Source organism: Heptranchias perlo, chromosome 42 (genome assembly GCF_035084215.1).
Source record: "Heptranchias perlo isolate sHepPer1 chromosome 42, sHepPer1.hap1, whole genome shotgun sequence".
Lineage (NCBI taxonomy): Eukaryota > Metazoa > Chordata > Chondrichthyes > Hexanchiformes > Hexanchidae > Heptranchias > Heptranchias perlo.
Window position 1 is genome coordinate 12,250,683 of NC_090366.1, and position 14,731 is coordinate 12,265,413.

The following is a 14,731-nucleotide window of genomic DNA, read 5'->3' on the forward strand; positions in this document are numbered from 1 at the left end:
GGGGGAGAGCCCTCACCCACGCAGGAGGCCACCGCGTCACATAGGGCAACCCCTGCCCCCCACCACCCCCCGCCAAGCCAGAGGACAGACCGACGCGAAACCGCAGCCCCAGTCCGAGGAACCACCCACCTACCCTGCACAACCCCTCAGACCAACACCTGCCAGATGGGAGGTGCGTGGACACCCTCGGAGGACGAACAGCATGACCAGCCCCAGCAGCCTCGCAGTCCACGCCGTCCGCCGCAGAGACGTGGAGCCCCCCAACACGGTGCTATTGCACGCCCACCTGCACAGCAGGAGGGAGGACAACCACAGAGAGAGATGAGTCGCAGAGGGCACTACCCTCGCCACAGGGTCCATAGACCGAGGCGCAGCTCCCCGGACCTCTCCGAGCAGCAGTGCACACGGAGGCGCAGATTCACTCGACATGTAGTCGTGGAGATCTGCAGGCTCTTTCATGCCGAGCTGCTCCTGGCTGGCCCCAGCACCATCTGCTTACCTGTCGCTGCCAAAGTCACCACTGCCCTCCACAACTTCTCCTCCGCATCCTTCCAGGGTGCAGCCGAGTACACCGCCGATGTCTCTCAGTCGTCTGCGCGGAAGAGCCCTGCAAATACACCTGCACCTACTCTGCAGTAACACAATGGGTGGCATCAGTGGTGGGTCCTCATAGTGATACCCAGGAGCGGGCATTATTGGACACAACAGACAGGATTCGCGGAGACATGGCAGTGGTGGTGCCAATATAATGTGTGATGTTTGTTGCTCTGAAATTCAATATAGGTAACACCCATGGCAAACTCTCAGACACCCTTGTGCATCCCCTACATGCTCATGACACGTTTGCCTGACGCTGCCTACTGCACATATGTGATGCATGCCCTGTGGCTGCAGCACAGGTGGTGGCAGGTTGAGTGAGGCTGGCTGTGAGGGAGATGCACGAGAGGGTGAGTATGGGATAGAGCCATGAGATTAGATGAGGATTGGGTTGCGTGTTAGTGGCGGGGTGAGTACTGGCGAGGTGAGTAGGTGCAGGTAAGATGAGGATGGGGTTTGAGTGGGTATGAGGGGTGATGTGACAGAGTAGTGTTGGCGGTGCCGAAGGAGATGTGGGGTGGGGGCATTGTTGTGGCAGACGGAGTGTAGGGGAAAGACTACGTGTTCTCACTGTGGCTGACCTACTGCGGTCATTGGAGCGCCTCCTGCACTGTATGCAGGTGGGCGATATGTTGGTGGTGCAGGTGACCCCCTCTGCCACCTCGAGCCAGGCCTTCTTGGTGGCAGAGGCAGGCCGCTTCCTCCCGCCCGCCGGGTGGAAGATCTCTGTCCTCCCCCTCCTCCTCACCCCATCTGATGATACCTGGGGTGAGGCATCATTAAACTGGGAGCAGCCTTCCCCCTGGGCTGCTCCATGCTGTAATTTGTTCCATTGGTTGCAGCATCTGTCAGTGGAGGACTGCCCCTTTAACTAGAGAGCCTCCAGCTGACAGATCGTACTGCGCATGCGCAGCCCGCCCAACGCGCAGACCAGCAGCGCGGACCCCGGAGGAGCAGGTAAGTGATTCCAATTAGTGGATTGCCTGCTACGATCGCGCGGGCAACCCACTAATTTCACCGCGCGCGGAGGCCACGCACCCGAAACCCAACTCGCCGGAAACCCACAGGCCTGCTAAAATCAGGCCCATTATCTTTCCGATCTACACTGAAGTGATTGGTCTCCACAGAGTGTCCCCTCCTGACAGCATGTTTAAAGTTGCAATTTGGCCATGGCTGGGGACATGTCCTGTAATTCCAACTATACTAATATACTTTTCAATCTGTATTCATTTTACAATTAAAAGTGATTTTTCAGGTGCTTATGTGTTTGCTTATTATGCTTTAGATTTGTTAACTGTGCCAGAAAGGAGGAGGAGCAGAACCTTGTAGCCTTTCAGCTCTGCGGCAAAATTTATTACAGGACCTGCAAGCTTGTTCCTCCTCGGTGTGAGCTGCTGGTCTGGTATGGAGATGAATATGGCAAAGAACTGGGCATCAAATGGACTACAATGTGGATGTCAAAACAAGAACCAAAATGTAAGGATTCTGACTAAAACTGGGAACTGTAGCCAAATTATCATTTGTGTTCTCTTATTTCAAAGGCATTTGATAAAGTGCCACATAATAGACTTGTTAGCAAAATTAAAGCCCATGGGATCAAAGGGGCAGTGGCATCGTGAATACGAAATTGGCTAAGAGGCAGAAAGCAGAGAATAATGCTGAACAGTTGTTTATCAGACTGGAGGAAAGTATAGAATGAATTCCACCAAGGGTCGGTGTTAGGACCATTGGTCTTTTTGATATATATTAATGATCTGGACTTGGGTAAGGGGGCATAATTTCAAAATTTGCAAATAACACAAAGTTTGGAATTGTAGTAAACAGTGAAATAGACAGTAGAAGACTTCAGGAGGATATAGACAGACTGGTGAAATGGGGACACACATGACAGATGAAATTTAATGCAGAGAAGTGTGAAGTGATGCATTTTGGAAGTAAGAATGAGGAGGCAATATAAATGAAATGGTACAATTTTAAAGGGAGTGCAGGAACAGAGACCTGGTGGTTCATATACTCAAATCTTTGAAGGTGACAGGACAAGTTGATAAGGCTATTATGAAAGAATATGGGACCCTAGCCTTTATAAATAGAGGCATAGAGTACAAAAGCAAGGCATTTATGGTGAACTTTTATAAATCACTGGTTAGGCCTCAGCTAGAGTATTGTGTCCAATTCTCAGCACTACACTTTTGGAAGGATGTCAAGGGCTTACAGAGGGTGCAGAGGAGATTTACCAGAATGGTTCCAGGGATGGGGAACTTCAGTAATGGACAGAGACTACAGAAGCTGGGATTGTTCTCCTTTGAGCAGAGAAGTTTAATGGGAGATTCAATAGAGATGTTCAAAATTATGAGGGGCTTTGATAAAAGGAGATAGCGAGAAACTGTTTCCACTGGCAGGAAGATCAGTAACCAGAGAACACAAATCTAAAATAATTGGCAAAAAAGTCAGTGGGGAGATGAGGAGAAATCTTCTAACGCAGCGAGTTGTTATTATCTGCAATGCACTGCGTGCAAGGGTGGTCAAAGAAGATTCAGTCGTCATTTTCACGAGGGAATTGGATATCTACTTGAAAAGGAAAAAATTGCATGGCTATGGGGAACAAGCAAGGGAGTGGGACTAATAGGATAGCTCTTCCAAAGTGCCGGCTTAGACACGATGGGCCGAATGGCCTCCTTCTGTGCTGTATGATTCTCTGATAATTGACTGTGTCATATGTTGTAATAGGGGATAGAGAGCAGATGAAAGCTTGAGGTCCAACCTCAAGCTATATCCTTTAACGGTTCCCAGTATCTCTACCTGGACAGTAGGAGAGGCGGTATAGTTGCCCTTAGTCCTCTTGGATTGGAGGGGGCGAATTTAGCAGGTGTTCCCTCTCCTGATCCCTATACAGTGACTCTTTGGTTTTTCAATTTACCTCAGTTTGTAGCAATCTTGTCTCTGAAGCAAAGATTGATGATTGAAGTCCCACTTTAGGGCTAATTGTTAATCTTTAAGGGCATGCTGTCAGAGGACCTATCCTCCAGATTCAAGGCCTTCCTAAGGTGACATAAAGATTCCATGGAACTATTGAAAAAGTGCAGAAGGTTCTCCCTGTGTCCTGGCGCAAGTTCCTTCCTCAACCAGCATCACCAAAAAAACAGAATAACATCTCATTAAAGTCTGTGGGTTGTCTGGGTGAAAAATGGCTGCCATGCTTGCATACATAATTGTCACTATATTTCAATGCTGTGTAAAATGCTTTGGGATGTTTGAGAGATGTAATACAGCATGACATAAATACGAGCCTTTTATTTGACTGGAAATCACACATGTAGACTTTGAATGAAGCCAGAATTGGTCTTTGCTGTTATACCCTCCTCAGTAGAATACACATTCAACAAAAAAACAAACAGGAAAAAAAAACAGAGAGAGGCAGAAACATCCGGAAGGCAGAGAAAGCCAGCAAATGACCCATTATATTGACCCATATAATGGGTCATTTGCTGGCTTTCTCTGCCTTCCGGATGTTTCTGCCTCTCTCTGTTTTTTTTTTCCTGTTTGTTTTTTTGTTGAATGTGTATTCGGGGGTTCTGCAGGTGACACCTCTCTGTCTGAACACGGTGATTGCCTTGGCAATGGGCAGTTGCAGGGGCAGTCTGTAAACACCATGTATTGTTCTGTGATGTATAAATGCGTAGGCTTCAAGGAGCTCCTGAACATTTACCTGACGAAGGAGGAAGCCTCCGAAAGCTTGTGAATTTAAAATAAAATTGCTGGACTATAACTTGGTGTTGTAAAATTGTTTACAATTGTCAACCCCAGTCCATCACCGGCATCTCCACATCAGTAGAATAGGCAGTGAAGTAAGGAACTGCTCCCTTAAAAATCATCATGCTACTTTTTAGGTAAGAATTGCACTTATATAATGCTGTTCACATACTCAGGACATCCCAAAGTACTTTTTGAAGTCAATCACTGTTGTTACGTAGGCAAATACAGCAGCCAGTTTGCGCACAACAAGATCCCACAAACAGCAATGAGATAAATGGTCAGGTAATCTGTCTTGGTGGTGGTGTTGGTTGTGGGATAAATGTTGGTCAGGACACCGGGAAAGCACACTGCTCATCTTCATATAGTGTCATGGGATTGTTCATGTCCATCTGAACAGGAAGACAAGGTCACGGTTTAACATGGTTTGAAAGACGGCACCTCCGAAAGCTCAGCACTGCACTGCAGTGTCAGCCTGGATTATGTACTCAAGTCTGTGGAGTGGGACAGGAACCAACAACCTCTGACTCGGAGGTGAGCCAAGGCTGATAGAGGTTAGCGTATTTTGGGGCTCAGAAAATACTGACTCCCCCCCCCCCCCCCATTCCAACTACATCTAATGAGGTTTTCACATTTTGCCTCCAAAGAGATATCTTCTAACACCAAGTTGCCCACCAAGGCAGTGTTACACCTCCCTGCACCCCAGCTGAAGCATTGTTCCACCACACCTCCATTCAGGCAGTGTTACACGCCCCTGCACCCCAGCTGAAGCAATGTTCCCCAATCTTTCACTGAGTTGGTTTTTCCCCCCACACTGCTGATTGAGGCTGTTACCCTCAAACTCCGAGGTAGCTTATCCTACCTGCTAAGGGACTGTCCCCCCATCCTCTGAGGCAGTGTTACACAGTCCCATTTCCACCCTCTCTCATTCTCTCTTCCATACCTTGGTCCAGTCATTCCCCCATTCTCTAACCTTTCTGGACTTGAGACTGCCCAATGCCAGGGAAAATTGACTACTTATTTTATAGTCAGTATCCATTTTTACAGGTTTTATAAATATATATACATTTTGAATATTGATGTTATTCGAAAATTTACTTGGAGTAGCTCAAGCTGAATAATTGAGCATTTATAAAGATTTAGTGAGCTTCATTGCACTGTTGGGGTCACTGCCAACTCCCAGCTGGTTCCCCTGATCTTTTACTCAACACTTGCTGTTTAATTTTCTTTCCCTGTTTTAACAGAGCTGGTTATCACACTGGTTTATAACAATTCTTAAAAGGGTGTTGATGTGTACCTTGCTCCATGGAGAATTTCAAAGACTTAATGCATGAAACTTGAAACATTTGACAGTATTCTTCAAATGTGCATGCCCGATGTATGATTTTTTTCCTCCACTTCTTTCACTAGAAGAGATTCTATATTCCCAAAATGAACATTTTAAGAACCCTGCTTTAATATTGAAATAACCCTAAATTGTACTTCCAAAAGAAATTTCTGGATGTTTGCTGAGACTGACCATTTCTCTTTCTTCCTTCTCCAGCAGGGCACAGAGATGAGTCTTATCCATGCCCACATTGTAATGTTGCATTTACCACTGCAGATTTTCTTCAGAAGCACATCAGAAGACATCCTGAGTTCTGTCGACAAATTTCAGCAGGACAAACTTCTCCTACTAGCGTAAAATATCTTTTGCATCGCAAACATGGGCAGGGATCTTTCACACAATCTATCCAGGGGAGAGGATTTATAAAATCAGGTGATCTTCACCTACTCCAGCGGATCCACACAGGAGAGAGGCCGTATAAATGTACTGAATGTGGAAAAGGTTTCACAGTGTCAGGGAGCCTCCATCTACACCAGCGGATCCACACAGGAGAGAGGCCATATAAATGTACTGAATGTGGAAAGAGTTTCACAGTGTCAGGGCACCTCCATCGACACCAGCAAATCCACACAGGAGAGAGGCCGTATAAATGTACTGAATGTGGAAAGAGTTTCACAGTGTCAGGGCACCTCCATAAACACCAGCGGATCCACACAGGAGAGAGGCCGTATAAATGTACTGAATGTGGAAAGAGTTTCACAGTGTCAGGGCACCTCCGTCAACACCAGCGAATCCATACAGGAGAGAGGCCGTATAAATGTACTGAATGTGGAAAGAGTTTCAGAGTGTCAGGGAGCCTCCAACAACACCAGCGGATCCACACAGGAGAGAGGCCGTATAAATGTACTGAATGTGGAAAGAGTTTCACAGTGTCAGGGAGCCTCCATAAACACCAGCGAATCCACACAGGAGAGAGGCCGTATAAATGTACTGAATGTGGAAAGAGTTTCACAGTGTCAGGGAGCCTCCATAAACACCAGCGGATCCACACAGGAGAGAGGCCGTATAAATGTACTGAATGTGGAAAGAGTTTCACAGTGTCAGGGCACCTCCATCGACACCAGCGAATCCACACAGGAGAGAGGCCATATAAATGTACTGAATGTGGAAAGAGTTTCACACGGGCAGGGCACCTCCATCGACACCAGCGGATCCACACAGGAGAGAGGCCGTATAAATGTACTGAATGTGGAAAGAGTTTCACACGGGCAGGGCACCTCCATCGACACCAGCGGATCCACACAGGAGAGAGGCCGTATAAATGTACTGAATGTGGAAAGAGTTTCACAGTGTCAGGGCACCTCCATAAACACCAGCGGATCCACACAGGAGAGAGGCCGTATAAATGTACTGAATGTGGAAAGAGTTTCACAGTGTCAGGGAACCTCCATCAACACCAGCGGATCCACACAGGAGAGAGGCCATATAAATGTACTGAATGTGGAAAGAGTTTCACAGTGTCAGGGAGCCTCCGTCAACATCAGCGGATCCACACAGGAGAGAGGCCGTATAAATGTACTGAATGTGGAAAGAGTTTCACAGTGTCAGGGAGCCTCCATCGACACCAGCGGATCCACACAGGAGAGAGGCCGTATAAATGTAATGAATGTGGAGAAAGTTTTGCTTCTTTGTATCAGCTGAAAGCTCACACATGCTTTGAAACCTGCCGAGATTGTGGGAAAATCTTCAAGGATTCAGCAGCTTTCAAATTTCACGAGAGAATGTTTTGAAACATAATGACGATATTAGTAACCAATTTATAATTTTACTAATTTTGAATGTTTCTTTCTATTTGAATGGCCGTGAATGACCACTCGCTCTCTTAAACATTACTAATATTTATACTTGTTACCTTTCACTCTTCATGATAATATTTTTCTGTGGATCAAAATGGAACATAAGAGTAAATTCCATGGTTCCTCACTCCCAGCAAGGGTTGGAGATTTGGGGCTATGTTGCTGTAGCCTAATCTCTGACCCTCTCGCTCTGAAATTGTATCTTCTGACTGGGATTGCAAAATGTTCCCTCTGATATAAACTGCAGAATGTGTTTAATCTCCATGATTCGTTGTCCCACCGAGCTGTCAGAGACCCTTTATTCTGATGGTATGAGATCGCTGGTATCTATGATGTCTTTACACAGTCGGTAAAGGTGCCTATCACAAAATATAATGTATTAATAAATATAGCGACTGAATAATTAACCACTTTTATTGTTGGCCCAAGTCATAAAAACCATTCTGTGCTGTGGACTCACTGCTCCAGTTACTTTCCTTTAACACTTGTCCCCCACATGTATCTTTCATTCTTTACCATGAGATTTCTTCAACAGGTGATCAGTAAAATGCTGTTATTGTATTTTTCAAAGTTTAAGAACGTGTTGACAAAGGTTTAACCAGAAGCCGAATTTGAAAATTGAAAAGTTGGATGTGTTGAAACATGTAATTTATTTGACACAGGCTCGACATGCCAAAATGTGCTTTAATTTGTATTATTCTGTGTTGCATTTAAAAGATTTGCATTTAAAGTAACTGATCTGCGTCTATATTGTTGAAGTAAAATCTATGTTGATGTACAGTGTTATTCAAACATTATTAAACAACAAATTGTGATCTGATTAACTGTCAATGAGCAGTTTATTGAACTCTAATATATTTTAGCCTCTACCCGCTTATAGATAGAGGTCGAGGGCACAACAACGTGCATTGTAAATCTGAGCCAGTGTAAAGCAACAAGACGATTATGTAATACAATGGCAGGAAAGGATTTATCGTCCGAATAAATTCTGAAAGATCAATGCAACTAAAGGGCCTCCGATGTAATTTTAAACTACAAAAGTGAAACGTGAGCGATTTAGACCAGGCATTTGATTGCTGCATTAAATTCACAAAAAGTCAGCAATGGGCATCATTGTCCAAGTCCGGGGTCCCGCGAACAACACTCCCCAAATACAGACATTGCTGAGTAAACGGAAGGAGTAAACATAACAGCCCAGAAGAATTGGATGCGATTGGCACAAAAGCGAGCTTGGAAATACCCTAACATGAAGGGTGAGTTTTCGTGCCAAAGAAACGCTGAACAAAATTCAAAGTATCAGCGACTGGTTCACTTGGTAACAACTGGCATCACCTCATTTGTCCTGTCGACAAGAAGCAGGACAAATCCAATCCGGCCAATTACCGCCCCATCAGTCTACTCTCAATCATCAGCAAAGTGATGGAAGGTGTCGTCGACAGTGCTATCAAGCGGCACTTACTCACCAATAACCTGCTCACCGATGCTCAGTTTGGGTTCCGCCAGGACCACTCAGCTCCAGACCTCATTACAGCCTTGGTCCAAACATGGACAAAAGAGCTGAATTCCAGAGGTGAGGTGAGAGTGACTGCCCTTGACATCAAGGCAGCATTTGACTGAGTGTGGCACCAAGGAGCCCTAGTAAAATTGAAGTCAATGGGAATCAGGGGGAAAACTCTCCAGTGGCTGGAGTCATACCTAGCGCAAAGGAAGATGGTAGTGGTTGTGGGAGGCCAATCATCTCAGCCCCAAGACATTGCTGCAGGAGTTCCTCAGCGCAGTGTCCTCGGCCCAACCATCTTCAGCTGCTTCATCAATGACCTTCCCTCCATCATAAGGTCAGAAATGGGGATGTTTGCTGATGATTGCACAGTGTTCAGTTCCATTCGCAACCCCTCAAATAATGAAGCAGTCCGAGCCTGCATGCAGCAAGACCTGGACAACATCCAGGCTTGGGCTGATAAGTGGCAAGTAACATTCGCGCCAGACAAGTGCCAGGCAATGACCATCTTCAACAAGAGAGTGTAACCACCTCCCCTTGACATTCAACGGCATTACCATCGCCGAATCCCCCACCATCAACATCCTGGGGGTCACCATTGGCCAGAAACTTAACTGGACCAGCCATATAAATACTGTGGCTACAAAAGCAGGTCAGAGGCTGGGTATTCTGCGGTAAGTGACTCACCTGATTCCCCAAAGCCTTTCCACCATCTGCAAGGCACAAGTCAGGAGTGTGATGGAATACTCTCCAGTTGCCTGGATGAGTGCAGCTCCAACAACACTCAAGAAGCTCGACACCCTCCAGGACAAAGCAGCCCGCTTGATTGCCACCCCAACAACCACCCTAAACATTCACTCCCTTCACCACCGGCGCACAGTGGCTGCAGTGTGTACCATCCACAGGATGCACTGCAGCAACTCGCCAAGGCTTCTTCGACAGCACCTCCCAAACCCACGACCTCTACCACCTAGAAGGACAAGAGCAGCAGGCGCATGGGAACAACACCACCTGCACGTTCCCCTCCAAGTCACACACCATCCCGACTTGGAAATATATCGCCGTTCCTTCGTCGTCGCTGGGTCAAAACCCTGGAACTCCCTTCCTAACAGCACTGTGGGAGAATCTTCACCACACGGACTGCAGCAGTTGAAGAAGGCGGCTCACCACCACCTTCTCAAGGGCAATTAGGGATGGGCACTAAATGCTGGCCTCGCCAGCGACGCCCACATCCCATGAACGTAGAAAAAAAACTCCACTTAACACTATTGCCGGGGATTTTGGGGAAAGGTCTGTCACCTTATGAATTATATATCAATTTATAATAACTTGCATTTATATAGCACCTTGCATTTATATAGCGGATAGTAAAACGTCCCAAGGCACTTCACAGGAGAGTTATCAAATAAAATTTGACACCTACCCGCACAAGGAAATAAGAGGACATGTGACAGACCAAAAGCTTGGTCAAAGTAGCTGGTTTTAAGGAGGGTCTCAAAGGTGGAGAGGTTTAGGGAGGGGATTCGAGTGCTGAGGGGCTGGCCAGCTGAAGGCAGGGCCGCCAAAGGTGGCGCAATGAAAATCGGAGATGCACAAGAGGCCTGAATGGGAGGAGCACAGAGATCGCGGAGGGTTGTCGGGCTAGAGGAGGTTACAGAGATAGGGAGAGGCGAGGATACAGAGGGATTTGAAAACAAGGATGACAATTTTAAAATGGCGGCGTTGCCAGACCAGGAGCCAATGTAGGTCAGCAAGCACGGGGTGATGGGAGAACAGGACATGGTGCGATTTAGAATACCGGCAGGAGTGTTTTGGATGAGTTCAAATTTATGGAGGGTGGAAGGTGGGAGGCGGACTAGGAGAGTATTAGAATAGTCGAGTCCACAGGTAACAAAGTCATGGATGAAGGTTTCAACAGCTGATGAGCTGAGGCAGGGACGGAGTTGGGCAATGTTATGGAGATGGGTGTAGGTGGTCTTGGTGTTGGAACGGATTAGCAGTCAGATATTCATCTCGATGTCAAATAGGATGCCAAGTTTGCAAATGGTCTGGTTAAGCCTCAGACAGTGACCTGGGAGACGAATGGGGTCAGTGGCTAGGAAACAGAGTTTCTTGTGGGGACTGAAGACAATGGCTTCGGTTTTCCCAATATTTGTTGGAGGAAATTTCTGCTCATCCAATACTCAGAGGCAGTGGAGAGGTCGAGAGCTGGTGGTGATGAGGTAGAGTTGGGTGTAGACAGCATACATGTGGAACCTGATGTGTTTTCAGATGATGGAGGAACTGAAGATGAAGGAGTTTTGAATTAAAAACAGATAATGCTAGAAAATCGCATCGGGTCCTCCTGGCAGTCCAAAGTGACACAAAACAGGTCAAGCCCCTGGCTGCAGGCCCCCAACACTCTGCCAGAATGGTGTTTTGTCAAAAGGTCTGCACTCAAAACCCCAAAAGCTGGCCCCCCTCCCTGTGGGTGATGACAGATCAGCCCTACACAACAAATGCCCCTGGTGTGAATGGCAGGATATAGCCATGTATAAAGTTATTGATGTCATTGTTCAGACCTGATATTGTGGCTTGCACAGCGCCCAGGACAGCAATGAGATGCTGTTCCTGAAGCTTGCATTGAGCTTGGTTGGAAAAATGGACGAGGCCAAAGCCTGCGAGGTCGCAGTGGGAATGGGTGGGGAAACTAAAGTGGAGAGCAATGGGGAGGTGAGGGTCACTTTGCTATTGGGCAGTTTTGCAGAATATTTGGTCCATTAATGTCCTCTCAAAGAAAGAACTTACATTTTTTTCACAACCTCAGGATGCCCCAAAGAGCTCCACAGCCAATGAAGTATTTTTGAAGTGTAGTCACTGTTGTAATGTGGAGAAATACAGCCGCCAATTTGCACACAGCTAGGTTCCACAAACAGCAATGAGATAAATGACCGATTTAACCAATTAATGAAGATTGTTGATGGACAAAAGTTGGTCAGGCCACAGAGAGAACGCCCTTGCTCTTCGAATAATGCCATGAGATCTTTTGCATCCACTAAGAAGTCATCCAAAAGGTGTCAGTGAAGATTATGCAGTCAGGTCCTGTAGCTGGACTTCAGCACGCAACCTTCTGACTCGGGTAAGATTGCTACCGATGAGCCAAGGCTGTTTGAAGTAATTTGAATCTCCAGCTTAGCCTTTCGATTTTATTAAGTCACTTGCTTCTTTTTCAGTGCTAGCCAATGATCTGAAACTTTAACCTGTCTTCTGTCCAAGTGCTGTTTGTTTCCAGAATGTTCTGCTTTTGTTGCAGGATTTAATGAGTTGAAATGTGTGTTTGTGACCAATTTGCTGTCGCAGACTGGAAAATCTGGTCTTCTTCTTTTGCAGGTTGCAGCTGCAAGAAACATTGAATGCGTGTGTAATACTTTGGAGATAAATAAAAGCCTTCAGCCAGATGTTTGAGTAGATAGGTGCTTATGTCTTTGTAGATCATTGTTCAGTCGCTCATTGTAAAATGAAGCTGGGAGCACAAGTTTCCAGGTAAATGATGACATTCAGAAGCATTGCAGAAAGATGCTCCATGATGTAGTCCCTCATGTTGTGCACCATTCTTCAGTTGGGTGGATGAGCAGGTAGTTTCTCCACAGTTGGTGCTACTGTTGAACCAGACATTGTGTCCCCAGGTGTTTCTTTCTCTGTGCCTCGCCCTGTGCCTTCCTTCACCCCCACAAGGCGGGAGTCTGGCCCTTTTTCACTTTCCTCTTTACTTGACACCTCCTTGCCGCGCCCATCACCTAGTTCCTCAAACAAATCGTCCACACCTGAGTTGATTCACCTAAAAAAAAGTAAAATTCAGGTAGTCTGAAAGGGTTTAGCCCAACAAATATCCAAAAATGGAAAGGTTCTCTTTTCCTTTTCCATTTGCGCCTCATATTTTCCCTCCCCGTTGTGTTTTGGCGCCTTTTTTCACAGCGCTCGCGCTCTGCCTCGCTGGGCGCGTGAGGCGCGCTCTCTCCTCACGCCGGCGCTCGCGCTCCGCTCAACCGTCAGCCGGAGCGCTCTGATTGGAGGAGTGCGGGTCACGTGTCTCCCTTTTAAATCCGGGAGGTTGGTGCTATAAATAGAGGCGGCGTCGCGGGCAATCGGCAGAAAGCGGGAAGCTGCGGGCGGGAGGGAGGTTGGGAGGTGTCATTAACGATGGGGAGGAGAGCGGGGAAAGGCAAATTCTAATTAATGTCAAACTTTTAGGTAAAATGGTGAGGGATTGGAGCTTAAAAAATAAAACAGTTTAAGTGAGGAGATTTGCAGCCAGAGCAGAGAGAGGAGTGGTCAGAACAAAATCCTTAATAATTCAGAGAAATACCTTCAAAGTGCCAGAAAACCAAGAGCAGAGAAAAATACTGCACATAATTTAAATTGCTAGTAATAAAGTAAAGGATTTTTTTTACTGAAATACTTTATAGTAAATTTAAAGTTGATACCTTGTATTTGAAAATGAAACTTTACTAAATTGATGAGAAAAGGACAATTCAGTTCATAATTTGTATTTCTGATTTTTTAAAAATAGGAACATTTAGTTGGAATAATTTTGTATTGTGAGGATAAAAAAAACATGCATTGTATTTTGATTCCTATAAGGTAAATTCAGTTCATAAATTGTCTCTCATTTTAAAAATAATATTTGATAACTTATTTCTGTCAAGAAAAGGAACAAAAATTATACTGAAGAGAAACAGGAGCTTGCATGGTTACTTTTAGTGAGAAATAGACTGGGATTGTGTGGGTCTGAGGGAAAGTGTGAAGAAAAGACAGGTTAATATATTATTAGCAGATAAACTGAACACAACTGCTGACAGGAAAATATTTCACAGAGATTGTACTTAATTTTAGCCTGTGAGGTGACAAAAGGGAAGAAATAATAGACCTGGGGTATAGAGGGATAGATAAAGACACAAAAATTAGAGGGAATCATTGAGTAAATTAGCCGCCCAATCTGAGGAAGGGATGGGTAAAACTAAGAGTGACAGAGCAGTTACTGGAGAGGGAAAGTCCATGTCTGGGAAGATGAAATCTGAGGTAAGATCATGGGAGATTTGAAATGGAGACCAAACAAAAAATGCTGGATAAATATATTTTTTTGCAACTTGAGATGGGGAAAAATTCAGCTGATTAGTCCCAAAAGTACCAATCACATTAATAGTGTCAGGAGGGAGGGGGTGAGTTCGCTAGTGTTTTTATTGGATAACTAAGATAAATATTGATCAGTGAGACCATTTGGCTCATTTAATGCATCCTTCCAGTAGAAACCTAAGATGCCTGTATCACTGTATCTAACTATTTAAATGATTTAATTTTAGATTTTTTGCCTCTACTACCCTCCCCAGGCACCCATTTCAGATACTGATCATTCTTTCTGTGAAGTGCTTCTTGCCTTAGTTATGAACTCTTTTACCAGGTTTATACCAGTCTTGTAGTTACAGTTTAACTTAAAATATTTCTGTGGATTTGCCTTTTTTATTTGATTTAGTACCTTAGCTCTGATCAAAGACTGAGCAAACTTCCCTAGAGGTGAGTGATCTGAGAGGTGTTTAAAAATAAAGGCCCATGACCATCTCAAGGCAACTAGGGATGGGCGTTAAATATAATCTTGTCAGCATTGTCCACATCCGGAGTAAAAATGAAAAAGGGAATTGACAAGATAGATAATTTCCAAGTTTATTT

General features: G+C 45.4%; 2 protein-coding genes across 2 annotated transcripts in view; both read left to right on the top strand.

Annotated features, from left to right (window-relative positions):
* The window catches only part of prdm9 (PR domain containing 9), a 30,965-nt gene extending 24,865 nt beyond the window's left edge, over window positions 1-6,100 (top strand). The window contains exons 9-11 of the mRNA XM_067975164.1: window positions 1,883-2,073; window positions 5,903-5,984; window positions 6,085-6,100. Of these exons, the coding sequence (XP_067831265.1) occupies window positions 1,883-2,073; window positions 5,903-5,984; window positions 6,085-6,100 (289 nt within the window). The remainder of the gene's footprint in view (window positions 1-1,882; window positions 2,074-5,902; window positions 5,985-6,084) is intronic.
* LOC137306208 (zinc finger protein 850-like) overlaps window positions 1-14,731 on the top strand; it is a 77,461-nt gene that overhangs the window by 35,953 nt on the left and 26,777 nt on the right. The window contains exon 3 of the mRNA XM_067975305.1: window positions 6,147-7,382. Within this exon, the coding sequence (XP_067831406.1) occupies window positions 6,147-7,382 (1,236 nt within the window). The remainder of the gene's footprint in view (window positions 1-6,146; window positions 7,383-14,731) is intronic.